At 44.8% G+C, this 13910-nt stretch overlaps 1 protein-coding gene across 1 annotated transcript in view; it reads left to right on the top strand.

Annotated features, from left to right (window-relative positions):
* The window catches only part of LOC143942156 (uncharacterized), a 1285630-nt gene that overhangs the window by 943371 nt on the left and 328349 nt on the right, over positions 1 to 13910 (top strand). The window contains exon 18 of the mRNA XM_077463417.1: positions 908 to 1072. Within this exon, the coding sequence (XP_077319543.1) occupies positions 908 to 1072 (165 nt within the window). The remainder of the gene's footprint in view (positions 1 to 907; positions 1073 to 13910) is intronic.

The following is a 13910-nucleotide window of genomic DNA, read 5'->3' as shown; positions in this document are numbered from 1 at the left end:
TTCCTGTGATTCCCACATCTGCTCTTGTGATCTGTATTACCCGTTGTGACCCGGATTGCCTCATCGACCTCGCTGATCTTCTCCTGACCTGACCTCTGGCTTGACCTTGGACTCCCACTTCCTGAACGTGTTTGACCCTCAGCCTGCATCTGGACTTACCTGCTATCTCCTGTGTTCGACACCTGGCTTGTCTTTGGATTATCCTTCTGTCTCAGCATTCTTGGTACTTGTTGTCTTCTGATCTGGACTGTGTTTGACCCCTGGCCTGCCTCCTGGATTCTGCCTCTGCCTTACAGACTTGCTACCATTGCTACTGGACCTTCCCACGGGACATCACCTTTCAGCTCTGCTCAAGCTACCTGCTGATCTACTAGCAAGTGACTGTCCTACTGGTAGCTTGTGCCTCTTGGTGCAATCGCCCTCTGTACCACCTTCAGGGGTGGTCTGAGCCAAGTCGCAACAGCGACCACTCTCAGCATCTTGGCCTCGGTGAGTACATTTATATGATAACAATGGTGTCAATTTTAGTCAATGAAGTTTCCACAACATGAGTGAGACTTCTGTGACCATCAAAGTGAATCCCCACAACTGAATCCAAGACTTAGCAGAAGGTTGGAGGTGAAAGCCTAGAGGTCAGTGTGAGTGTGTATGGTCCAATCCCCATACAGGAATAATGAATGGATCATACCACCTCATCCACTTCTCATGTCACATTTAGTAATTGGGATCCACAAAAAGAGAAATCCTCCAATAGTGTAGATGATCGATCGTTTTTTATAAAGTGATCTCATATTAATGATTAAAGAGAGATGAGAGAAATGAGTTCCATTCATGTAGAGAATAGTTACATTCATTCCTGGGGGAGAAATTCATTTTCTTCTGGTAACATTCTTCTCTTCTTCTACAGATTGTCCTGTACTCACCTGACAGACAGTTCCTGCCCCCACCTGGCATCTGGGATAAGAAATAACCAGACACTGAGGACACTGATCCTGACTGGGAACAATCTGGAGGGTCCTCATTTCAGGGATCTGATGGAAGCTCTGACAACAAGCCGGATAGAGGAATTACGGTGAGTATAACAGGACTGACTGAGACAATAATATTCTGGGACAGTTTTATATCTAAACCACATAAATAATATAGAAATATGAGAATGTCATCAAATTCCATCTTTAGACTCCATAAGGCTCCATGCACACTGGGCTTAAAAAATGTCAGTTCCCTTGGCAGAAAAAAACTTTCATATAAAGAGTTTTATTGTACAAAGTTTAGACGAGTTTAGGAGAGTTTTGCATTTTTTCTCCCAGAAAACTCCAATCAGAAACACGAAGCAGAAGAGTTTTTTTTCCTGCCCCAAAATGTTGAGCTCAAAATATGTCTGTAATCTCCCCAATGTGTATGGAAACATAGGAGAACATGGAGCTGCTTTTACAGGCAGAACACAAAACTCCTGTAGTAGCAGCAATTTTTTTAAGCCAGTGTGCATGGAGCCAAAATATCCAATCCTGGACTGTTACACTATATTACCAAAAATATTGGGACACCCACCTTTACATGCACATGAACTTTAATGGCATCCCAGTCTTTGTCCGTATGGTTCAATATTGAGTTGGCCCACCCTTATAACAGCTTCAACTCTTCTGGGAAGGCCGTCCGCAAAGTTTAGGAGTGTGTCTATGGGACTGTTTGACCATTCTTCCAGAAGCACATTTGTTAGGTCAGGCACTGATGTTGGATGAGAAGGCCTGGCTTGCACTAACGCATCCCAAAGGTGTTCTATCAAGTTGAGGTCAGGACTCTGTGCAGGCTAGTCAAGTTCCTCCACCCCAAACTCACTCATCCATGTTTTTATGGACCTTGCCTTTGGCACTGGTGCGCAGTCATGTTGGAATAGGAAGGGGCCATGCCCAAACTGTTCCCAAAAAGTTGGGAGCATGAAATTTTCCAAATTGTCTTGGTATGCTGACATCTTAAGAGTTCCCTTTACTGGAACTAAGGGGCCAAGCCCAACCCCTGAATAACAACCCCACACCATTATCTCCCTTCACCAAATGATTTGGGGCAGTGCACAAAGCAAGGTATATAAAGACATAGATGAGCGAGTTTGGGGTGGAGGAACTTGACTGGTCTGCACAGAGTCCTGACCTCAACCCGATATAGAACACCTTTAGCATGAATTTGAGTGGAGACTGCAAGCCAGGCCTTCTCATCCAACATCAGTGCATGATCTCACAAATGCACTTCTGTAAGAATGGTCAAATATTCCCATAGACACACTCCTAAACCTTGTGAGCGGCCTTCCCAGAAAAGATGAAGCTGTTATAGCTGCAAAGGGTGGGCCAACTCAATATTGAACCCTCCGGACTAAGGGCTCATACACACTATACGAAAATCAGAAGTAAAATTTTGTCCAAACGATCTGCCGATTTTTGGATCGTTAATATTGTGCTTTTGATAGTCGATTTAGATTTTTGTCTGAGAAAGCTGGATGTGCAAACTATAAATTTTTTATGGTACGTGAACTCAGAAATGAAAGAATACATACAAAACTATTCAACACATTACATCACTTCTGAAGTTGTAAACTGTCGGAAGAGAATTTTCATATGGTGAGTAACCTCTTCACTTTCCATATGAGACTAGCATGTCACAAAAAATGGATGAACGGTCATCAGAAAATCTGATGGTGTGTACGAGGCTTAAGACTGGGATGCCAGCAAAGTTCATGTGCTTGTAAAGGCAGGTGTCCCAATACTTTTGGTAATATAGTGTATGTCTAAACTATATAAATGAAATCATAATAATGGAGATATATTTAATCTCCTGGTTGTCTCTATATTTCTCCAATATCAGACAGTTCTCTAAAGCCGGATATAAAAATGTAAGAAATGAAATATCTGCACTAAAAAAACATGAAAAACTTTGTGAAAATCTAATGAATGAAAACCAGCCGCCAGCAGGAAGTCTGATATAGAAGTACAAATAGTATAATATAATTCTATGTATAGAGCCCTACACTTAGTGACACAATGTGTGATGAGACAAATGAGAAATCTGCAATCTAGAATGTGACCGAATACCAACACTTCTAATGTAGATGTGATAACTCCACCAATAGTGATCAATAATAATTAAATTCACTACAAAAAATGCACTTTCATACATGTGAAGAAGGGCAGATCTCCTCCAACCTATTCACAGCTACTTCAGTGTATAACATATAATGTGCAAAAATACAATATCACCCGAGGTATCCAGACAATGGCCGCCATCACATTACATAGAAAGGAAAAAGCCTCCATGTCACTGCCTGGACTCCATCATACACGGCTGCAGTCCGGAGCGGTGTGTGCTCTGAGTTCTGTGTATACTCGTGTATATGATGGAAGTGTACAATCTGTGATTATATATATATTTAAGGATTATGCACTATGGAGGCTTTTTCTTTTCCATGTAATGTGATTGCGGCCATTGTCTGGATACCTCGGGTGATATTAGAGATACTACCTGGAGGTCTGACATTCCGTGGCACAGTCTGTTCTCATCGGAAGCCGGCTTGAGCGGAGTGGCGCTGCTGGAAGGATATAAACAAGCGTGTCTGGGCCTTGCTTATGGGGATAAACTATTTGGTAAGTGACCTGTTTGCTCACTGGTGTGGGGGAGGTTGACTGAAGTTGCTGCAAAGAGGTCACAATTGATCAGCATTGATTTAAACCAGCTGGATGAATCTCTGGGACTTATTATTTCTGTTACTACACAAGTCACTGTATGGTGATTGGAGATGGAAGTAGTGGTGAATGGCTTGAAGAAAATCTGCTTTTTTACCTTTATAATTTTTCTCTTGATGTTTTCAATTTTTTTAAGATAACTTTGTTGCTCTTCATGTTTATTTATTTTTGCATATTATAAGTTATATAGATGGAAGTAGCTGTGAATATGTTGCAGGAGATCTGCCCTTCCTCACATGTATGTAAGTATATTTTTGTAGTGAATGGAATTGTTACATCTGATCACTATTGGTGGAAGTATTACTGTAGTGATTGGCGTATAACACTCACTTTTTCACCATGAAAGGGACAGGGAGGGGGTGGGACGAGAGCCATCAGATTATATACAGTGCAAATCTATTTACTTGGTGGCCTCTGTAATAGGAAGTCCCGTCTCCTGGGCCACCATTGGACCACTGCTCTGTCTATCATAGGAGATTCTCACTGTATGTAATCTGTCAGTACTCGTCCCGCCCCCCTCACTATCCCCTCTGGGCACTGACCCTTATTTTGCTTCAAAGTTCCTTATTTAAAATGTATGTTTTTTTCCTGCAACTTCCTTCTTAAAATGAATGTGTGTGTTATACACCGATAAATACGTACATCTAGTATAATATGGAAGACTGCAGCACTAGTTTATAACATTCACACAATATAAATGTGAAAATATAACAATAAAAGTGAGACTCCTCATCACAAAACTCCCTATAAGTGTATATATAACAATGGTATGGAGACTATTTCACTGATAACTAATGAAGAGAATTTATAATCAGCATATATAAAATTAGTGCAGCAATATTAGTACAAATTAAAAAAAAGTCCAAATAAAGAACGGTAATAATAAAATCTTCTCCACACCATAAGATCAAATCCTCCACCATGATGTTCAAAGGAAATCCCAAAGTACAATGGTGTCACTTTTAGTCAATGAAGTTTCCACAACATGAGTGAGACTTCTGTGACCATCAAAGTGAATCCCCACAACTGAATCCAAGACTTAGCAGAAGGTTGGAGGTGAAAGCCTAGAGGTCAGTGTGAGTGTGTATGGTCCAATCCCCATACAGGAATAATGAATGGATCACACCACCTCATCCACTTCTCATGTCACATTTAGTAATTGGGGTCCACAAAAAGAGAAATCCTCCAATAGTGTAGATGATCGATCGTGTTTTATAAAGTGATCTATTATTAATGATTCCAATAAAGAGAAATGAGTTCCATTCATGTAGAGAATAGTTGCATTCATTCCTGGGTAAGGATGAGCCAAACACCCCCCCGGTTTGGTTCACAACAGACATAAACTTCATGTAAGCTTTAGAACCCTATTAAAGTCTATGGGACTCGAATGTTCAAAATCTAAAGTGCTCATTTTAAAGGCTAATATGCAAGTTATTGTCCTAAAAAGTGTTTGGGGACCCGGGTCCTGCCCCAGGGGACATGTATCAATGCAAAAAAAAGTTTTAAAAAGGGCAGTTTTTTCGGGGACAGTGATTTTAATAATGCTTAACCACTTAAGGACCGCCGCATGGCAATGTACGTCATCAGAATGGCATGTGCAGCACAAGCACGTACATGTACGAGCTTGCCTTCCAGTGGGTGGGGGGTCTGATCGGACTCCCTCCCACTGGATGCAGTGGTCCGTTTCACTGCAGGAGCGATCCAGGATGAGGGGATGGCCGTTGGTTTCTGGCCATCCCCTCTTGATCGCTCCTGGCAAATGAGAAGCTTCCCCTGCTGTGTATAGTCGACACAGGCAGGGAGGAAGTGATGTCATTCTCCTCGGGGCGGTCTTTTTGACCGGACTACGAGGAGAACAATGAAAGTAAGTGCACCAAACACTACACTGACATGTAGGCACACAAATCCCCCCGATCGCCCTCCGATCCCCCCTCCCAGTCACAGTGTCACTGATTGTAGTGATCATTTATTTACTGATCACTGCATTCAGTGTCAGTTGTGACAGTAAAAAGTGTCAGGGCAGTTAGTGTTAGGTCCAGGGTAGCCCCCTACCCCCCCAATAAAGGTTTAACTCCCTTATTGCCCTTAGAGTTAACCCTTTCACCCCCTTTTGCCAGTGTCACTAAGCGATCGCTTTTCTGATCGCTGCATTAGTGTCACTGGTGCCGCTAAGTAGCTAGTTATTTTTTTAGGTTCACCGCCAGGTTTTTATAGCGCTAGGTACCCCCATATACTACCCAATAATGGTTTTAACCCCCCTGATTGCCCCTAGTTAACCCTTTCACCCCCTTTTGCCAGTGTCACTAAGCGATCATTTTTCTGATCGCTGTATTAGTGTCACTAGTGCTGCTAGGTAGCTAGTTATTTTTTTAGGTTCACCGCCAGGTTTTTATAGCGCTAGGTACCCCCATATACTACCCAATAAAGGTTGTAACCCCCTGATTGCCCCTAGTTAACCCTTTCACCAGCGATCACCATATAAGTGTCACTGGTGACGCTGGTTAGCCAGTTAGTTATTTAGGTTCCCCGTCAGGTTTTTATATAGCGTCCGGGACCCCCATATCCTACCTAATAAAAAGTTTAACCCCCTGATTGCCCCTAGTTAACCCTTTCACCAGTGATCACCGTATAAGTGTTACGGGTGACTCTGGTTAGTTTGCTTTTTATAGCATCAGGGCACCCACCATTTATTACCCAATAAAGGTTTAACCCCCTGATCACCCGGTGGGTGATATCAATTAGGTTTTAGGGTCAGGGTCTGCGTCACCCCAGGCCGCGCTAGGTTAGTGCCAGTACCGCTAACACCCACGCGCAAAGCATACACCTCCCGTAGTGGTATAGAATCTGAACAGATCAATATCTGATCTGATCAGATCTATACTAGCGTCCCCAGCAGTTTAGGGTTCCAAAAAAACACATTGTTAGCGGGATCAGCCCAGATACCTGCTAGCACCTGCGTTTTTGCCCCTCTGCCCAGCCCACCCAAGTGCAGTATCGATCGATCACTGTCACTTACAAAACACTAAACACATAACTGCAGCGATCGCAGAGTCAAGCCTGATCCCTGCCATCGCTAACAGTTTTTTTTTGGTAGCGTTTTATATTTAAATCCGGAAGGCAGTGCTTGGATTTCGGGGTCCCGTACATGGCTAGGCTCCCAAAAAGTCCCCCACATGTGGTATCCCCTTACTCGGGAGAAGCAGCAGAATTTATTTTGGGGTGTAATTTGACTTATGCCCATAGCATGTGTGAGCAATATATCATTTAGTGACAACTTTGTGCAAAAAAAAAAAAAATTGTAATATTCCTGCAACTTGTGGCAAAATATAAAATATTTCATGGACTCAACATGCCTCTCAGTAAATAGCTTGGGGTGTCTACTTTCCAAAATGGGGTCATTTGGGGGGGTTTTGTGCTATTTTGGCATTTTATGGCCTTCGAAACTGTGATAGGTAGTGAGGAGTGAAATCAAAAATTTGCACCCTTAGAAATCCTGAAGGCAGTGACTGGTTTTCGGGGTGCCGTAAGCAGCTAGACTCCCAAAAAGTCCCACATATGTGGTATCCTCGTACTCAGGAGAAGCAGCAGAATGTATTTTGGGGTGCAATTTCACATATAACTATGGAATGTGTGAGCAATATATCATTTAGTGACAACTTTTTGTAAACTTTTTTTTTGTGTCATTCAATCACTTGGGACAAAAATAAAATATTCAATGGGCTCAACATGCCTCTCAGAAATTTCCTTGGGGTGTCTACTTTCCAAAATGGGGTCATTTGGGGGGGGGGGTTGTACTGCCCTGCCATTTTAGCACCTCAAGAAATGAGATAGGCAGTCATAAATTAAAAGCTGTGTAAATTCCAGAAAATGTACTCTAGTTTGTAGACGCTATAACTTTTGCGCAAACCAATAAATATACACTTATTGACATTTTTTTTACTAAAGACATGTGGCTGAATGAATTTTGCCCTAAATGTATGGCTAAAATTGAGTTTATTCGATTTTTCTTATAACAAAAGTAGAAAATATATTTTTTTCTCAAAATTTTCGGACTTTTTCCATTTTTATCGCAAAAAATTAAAATCACAGAGGCAATCAAATGCCATCAAAAGAAAGCTCTATTTGTGGGAAGAAACGGACGCAAATTTCATTTGGGTACAACATTGCATGGCCGCGCAATTACCAGTTAAAGCAGTGCAGTGCGAAATTGTAAAAAGACCTCTGGTCCTTAGGCTGACAATTGGTCTGGGGCTGAAGTGGTTAAAGTGAAACAAAAGTGTAATATTCCTTTAAATTTCATACCTGGGGGATGTCTATAGTATGCCTGTGAATGGGGCGCATGTTTCCTGTGCTTAGAACTGTCCCTGCACAAAGTGTCATTTCTGCAGGAAAAAAGTCATTTAAAATCACTCGCTGCTAATGAATTGTCGGCTCCCCATAATACAGAAAAGTCATTGATAAAAACAAAAAAGCATGGGGTTCCCCCAAATTCAATTACCAGGCCCTTCAGGTCTGGTATGGATATTAAGGGGAACCCCGTGTCAATTTTTTTTTTAAATGACGTGGGGTTCCCCCTAAATATCCATACCAAAGGGTCTGGTATGAATTTTTAGGAGAACTTCTTGCCAAATTTTAAAAAAACATGGCATGGAGTTCCCCCTAAAAATCCATACCAGACCCTTTATCCGAGCACGCAACCTGGCAAGCCACAGGAAAAGAGCGGGTATGAGAGAGTGCCCCCCTCCTGAACCGTACCAGATGGCCTCAACATTGGGATGATGCTTTGGGGGTCACAGACCCCTCAAAGCACCTTGTCCCCATGTTGATGAGGACAAGGGTCTCATCCCCAAAACCCTGGCCGGTGGTTGTGGGGGTCTGCAGGCAGGGGGCTTATCAGAATCTGGAAGCCCCCTTTAACAAGGGGACCCCCAGATCCCACCCCCTGTTTGAAATGGTAATGGAAAGGGGGTACAAAAGTACCCCTACCATTTCACAAAGAAGGTGTAAAAGAATGTTAAAGACAAACACACCTTTGAAAAAGTCCTTTTATTAAAAATAAAAAAAAAATAAAAAAAGATTCCAGCGGTGGTAATCCACTCTTGCTATCCAATGACGGATGATCATCTCTCCGGGGTCCAGCGATGAGTGTTCTCTCCGTCCAGCATAGCGCAGTCCATCCATCCACCCTATGTCTCCACTGGTGGAGACACTGCGGGATCCCAGCAGCCTGACATTTCTTATATGAGGAGGGCGGGGCCATCCATCACCTGACCCCACCCCCCTCTGCCATCACCTGACCCCACCCCCTCTGATGTAAGTGGGGAAGCCTGGCTTCCTCAATGAAGCGTGGGTGACCCCACCCCCCTCTGATGTAACAGAAACCTGTATATTTGTATCTTGCATATTAGCATGTTCCGCTGCTTTTCAAATTTGCTGCGAACACCCCAAATTGTTCACTGTTTGGTGAACAGGCGATGTTCGAGTCAAACTCAAAGCTCATCCCTATTCCTGGGGGAGAAATTCATTTTCTTCTGGTAACATTCTTCTCTTCTTCTACAGATTGTCTATAAATATCCAATCCTGGACTGTTCTGTCCAAACTAGATAAATCAAATAATAATAATGGAGAAATATTTTATATCATGTTTGTGTCTACATATCACCAATTTATTTAACCCTCTCCCACCGGGCACTTTCACCCCCTTCCTGCCCAGGCCAATTTTCAGCTTTCAGTGCTCACACTTTGAATGACAATTACTCAGTCATACAATATTGTACCCATAGGATATTTTTTGCCTTTTTTCCCACACAAATTGAGTTTTCTTTTGGTGGTATTTAATCAGCACTGGGTTTCTATTTTTTGCACTATAAATAAAAAAAAAAACATTTTGTAACAAAATGCATTTTTCTTAATTTCTGTTATACAATTTTGCAAATTAGTAATTTTCTTAATACATTTTGACAAAAATGAATCCTGCTACATCTTTGGTAAAAACCCAATTCAGTGGATATTATTTGGTCTTTGTGAAGGTTATAGAGTCTTCACTGGTGCCAATCACTGAAAACTGATGACATCTGATGTACTGAGGACCTATCTCATTTCTTGAGACACTCAGACTCCATTCACACAGGGGCAACTTTGGATCCGACTTCAAGTCACCTCAAGTCGCGCTATATGTAAAAAAGGGGGGGCATGGCCTGGACATGCTTGGATAAAGATGTGCTTGCTTTGAGCTCCCGGCCGTCTCCCGCTATCCCGACCCCTCTGCTTAAACGGCGGCGAAGTATGCACACTGCAAGAAAGAAGAAGGCACAGCGGAAACTCCGGGTGTCTAAATCAGCCCCTCAGACCCCAGCAACGGGCGAGATAGAGCGACTGTTCCGCCGATCTCACCAACTCACCCCGGAATCCAATATGGCAGCCGCACATGTGGTGAGTGAGGAGACCCAGAGTGCTTCCCCAAGGCTACCGATGGGAGCGGAGGAGACAGATCCCTTTGCGGACACCCCTCCAGAGCTGCAAGTTGAGCCCAGCTGTTCCCCGCACCCGATCACGCATTCCTACCCGCCTGACCCGGAGCTCCGCTCCTTACTGCAGGCGTTGCCCACGAGAGCAGACATAGTGGCTCTTATAGCCACTGTGGAAGCAGCAAACAAGAAGGAGATCTCAGAGATCAGAGCGGAGGTACAGGAGCTGACAGTTAAGGTGTCTGCAGGGGAGTCCTCTACCGCAGCATTAGACTTACGTGTGGGATCCCTAGAGGAGCGCCTACACATGGAGGCGATCACAGACCAACAGATGCAACAGGAAGAAATGGAGGTTCCATATGTAGATTCCATCAGTACACACACAAAGATTTGGTTATCCGCAAAGCCTGGGAGTCGGGAGACATGGAATTCGATGGCGCCAATGTTAAAATTCTCCCAGACCTCTCCCGGGCTAAGCTGCGCCGCAGAGCAATGCCTAAACCCCTTTTGGATTTATCCCGACTACACGGCGTTACCTACATATGGGGTTACCCTCTATCAGTGACTTTCGGCAGAGATCAAGGTTCCTTCACCCTCAGGAGACCGACATCGCTCCCAGCACTGTTTGAATTCCTTGGAGTGGAACCAATAACCATCCCTAACTGGCTGGAGTTCCGGCCCCACAACACTGCACGCCAAGACCAACAACCACTGTGAAGAGAGAGATCCCTACCCAGACGCAGGGGGAGCCGTCGACTTGCCAGAGCACCCTCGGAGGGGGCGTCCAGAGAGATCTGATGCCCTGGAGCATGAGTACATCCCCTACTGTGACTTTGCCATTCATCCTGTCTGCCCCCCTTGGTGCCCAGGTTTTGATAACCACCTTGCCCTTACCCATTCCCTAACCTGGAGAGACGTCACTACCCCCACCCCATCTGGCAAACGGAGCAAACTTTGCCCTAAGGAGCTTATACTTTGAGGGCTTTGGGCGGTGGTTGGAGGGTGGCGATAGCATCCCCCAATGCTAGGCAGCTCTGATGGGGTATCAGAGACGGGATTTTTCTGGGGGTGCGTGCGGGGACAACCCTCCGACGCCAACACACACTACTGAGCTGTGAATGTGAGCCCCGAACAACTCTACCCTACCACCTGGCAGGAGCAGGGGGAACCATTTCTAGAGGTTTTGGGGATGTTTGACTCCAAGGTCCCATGCCCTCCCAGGGCAGTGCCTATACCCTACTTCCCTCTAGCCGACAGGAGCAGTGTGGCCGCCTCATGGATTCCTGGACTTTGGCCCATTTACCACCTCATCACGGACTGGGGGTCAGGACAGTGGAGGTGGAGAATGGCGTACCATATGCATATAACTTGTAATTTCACGGATCACGGTCTTTTGACCGTGCAATAGTATTACTGTTTCTTTAAACACTTTCTACTTGCTTGACTTATTTGTCTTTTCCCAATCTTTTCTTCTGTTTTTCTCTTCTCTCTCTTACCTCTACTATTTACTGTTTTCTTGCTTCACCTACTCTCCGTAACCTAAACCACCCGTCCCCACCCTTCCCCCTCTACCCCCCTCCCCCCCAAAAAAAATAATGCTAGACAACTTCAGAGTGTTCTCTTTGAATGCCAAGGGGCTCAATACACCCGAAAAATGGCGGATGCTACTACATGACCTTAAAAAAACCTCCACAGATATTGCTTTCATCCAGGAGACCCACTTTAGAAGCGACAAATTACCCTACTTGCAGAACAAACACTTCCCCATAGCTTTCCATTCCACCAATCTGACAGCCAAACACAATCCCCTGGCAAACACAAGACACTTTACTAGACCCCGCGGGACGATTTGTGTTCCTCAAAGGCCATGTGGGTGACGTCCAGTTGACGTTAGCGACTGTTTATACCCCCAACGAGAATCAGGCAGTGTTCCTGGAGCGGGTGTTGGGTAAACTTCAAAACTTCTCCCAGGGTCACCTAATTTTTGGGGGGGACTTTAACGTCCCCCCGACTCCATCAAGTGATACCTCGACCGGCAGATCTTCTATTCCCCCGGGTCATCTACAACGCATAGCTAAAACTTTCCACAAGGCCCAGTTGATTGACGTTTGGAGGCTCCAACACTCGGGTGAAACAGATTATACGTTTTATTCTACCCCCCATAAGGTCTACTCTAGAATTGACTTCTTTCTGATACCACATGGTCAACTGCATAATGTCCGAGAGACGTCAATTGGCAATATCACTTGGTCTGACCACGTGCCCATTTTTCTGCACTATACCATTTGTGATCACATGACGCCCAGACATCAGTTCTGGCGCCTTAATGAAAGCCTTTTTCAGAATCCTGAAGTCTTCGCAGACGTGTCCAGGGAAATGGAGCTGTATTTCCAAACTAATGACGGGGGTGACTGCGATCAGGGAATTGTCTGGGAGGCGCATAAGCCTGTAATTAGAGGAATCCTCATCCAACACGGAGCCCGGATAAAAAGGGAAAGACAACGACAGCTTACCCAACTATTACAAAAACTGGCGTCTTTGGAATCTGCACATAAGCATGCCCCCTCCCGTGACTCAGAATTGGATTTGGCGACAGTAAGACGACAGGTCACGGACCTGCTTACGTATAAAGCCAAAGCGGCATTGCAATTCTGCCGCAGAGTGAGTTACGAGTCGGGGAACAATTGTGGGAAGCTATTGGCGAAACAAGTTAGGGAACACAGACTTTCCTCCTACATCCCCAAGGTGATTAATAATGACGGACAACTTTTGACTCTACCCATACAGATAGCACGAGAATTCAGAGATTTCTATGCGTGACTTTATAATTTACCGAACCCTTCTGCCTTGTCGGCAAACATGGCAACTTACATCAACGATTCTGGCATGAAGTCGCTCTCCCCGGACCAATGTGCTGAGTTAGAAACCCCGATTACTCTTCTGGAAATACAGACTGCCTTGAGTGACATGAAACCAGGGAAAGCACCAGGCCCAGACGGGCTTACTCTTCAATATTACAAGACGCTATTCCCAATCATAGGCCCCCACTTACTTAAATTATTCCATGCCTTAGACGCAGGGACACCTCTAGCTAGCGAGACCCTTAAGGCCCATGTAACGGTGATACATAAGGAAGGAAAGGATCCGACCGCCTGTAGTAGCTACAGGCTGATATCGCTGTTAAATACAGACCTGAAAATCTACACGAAGGTCTTGGCTACCCGTCTATCCCGACATATTCAGAATGTGGTCCACCTAGACCAGGCATGTCCAAAGTCCGGCCTGCGGGCCAATCGCGGCCCGCGGTCCGGTTTTGAACGGCCCGCCTGGTTATTTAAACATATATATCTTTTGTGGCCCCCGGCGATCTCCCAGCGCCACAAAAGATATATAGTCCAGCTGCGTCGGAGGGAGGAGGCGGGACGAGTGCCATGCACACAGGAGGAGAATTTCCTGTTTACACGGCAGCCTCTTTAATAGGAAGTCCTGTCTCTGCCATTGGACGACTGTGCTGTCCATCAAAGGAGGCGGGACTTTCTCTTAAAGAGGCCGTTGTGTAAACAGGAGATTCTCCTGTAAGATGTCTTTGGCACTTGTCCTGCCCTCCATGGCTGCACTGATGGTAATGGTGGCTGCATTCCTGGCAATTGTGGAGCTGCATTCCTGGCAATGGTGGCTGCATTCCTGGCAATGGTGGCAGCATTCCCGGCAA

This window comes from Lithobates pipiens, unplaced genomic scaffold, assembly GCF_037356315.1.
Source record: "Lithobates pipiens isolate NorthernLeopardFrog02 unplaced genomic scaffold, aLitPip1_a1.2 Scaffold_30, whole genome shotgun sequence".
Taxonomy (NCBI): domain Eukaryota; kingdom Metazoa; phylum Chordata; class Amphibia; order Anura; family Ranidae; genus Lithobates; species Lithobates pipiens.
Note: the sequence above shows the minus strand (reverse complement) of the source record. Positions and strands in the feature narration are given on the sequence as shown.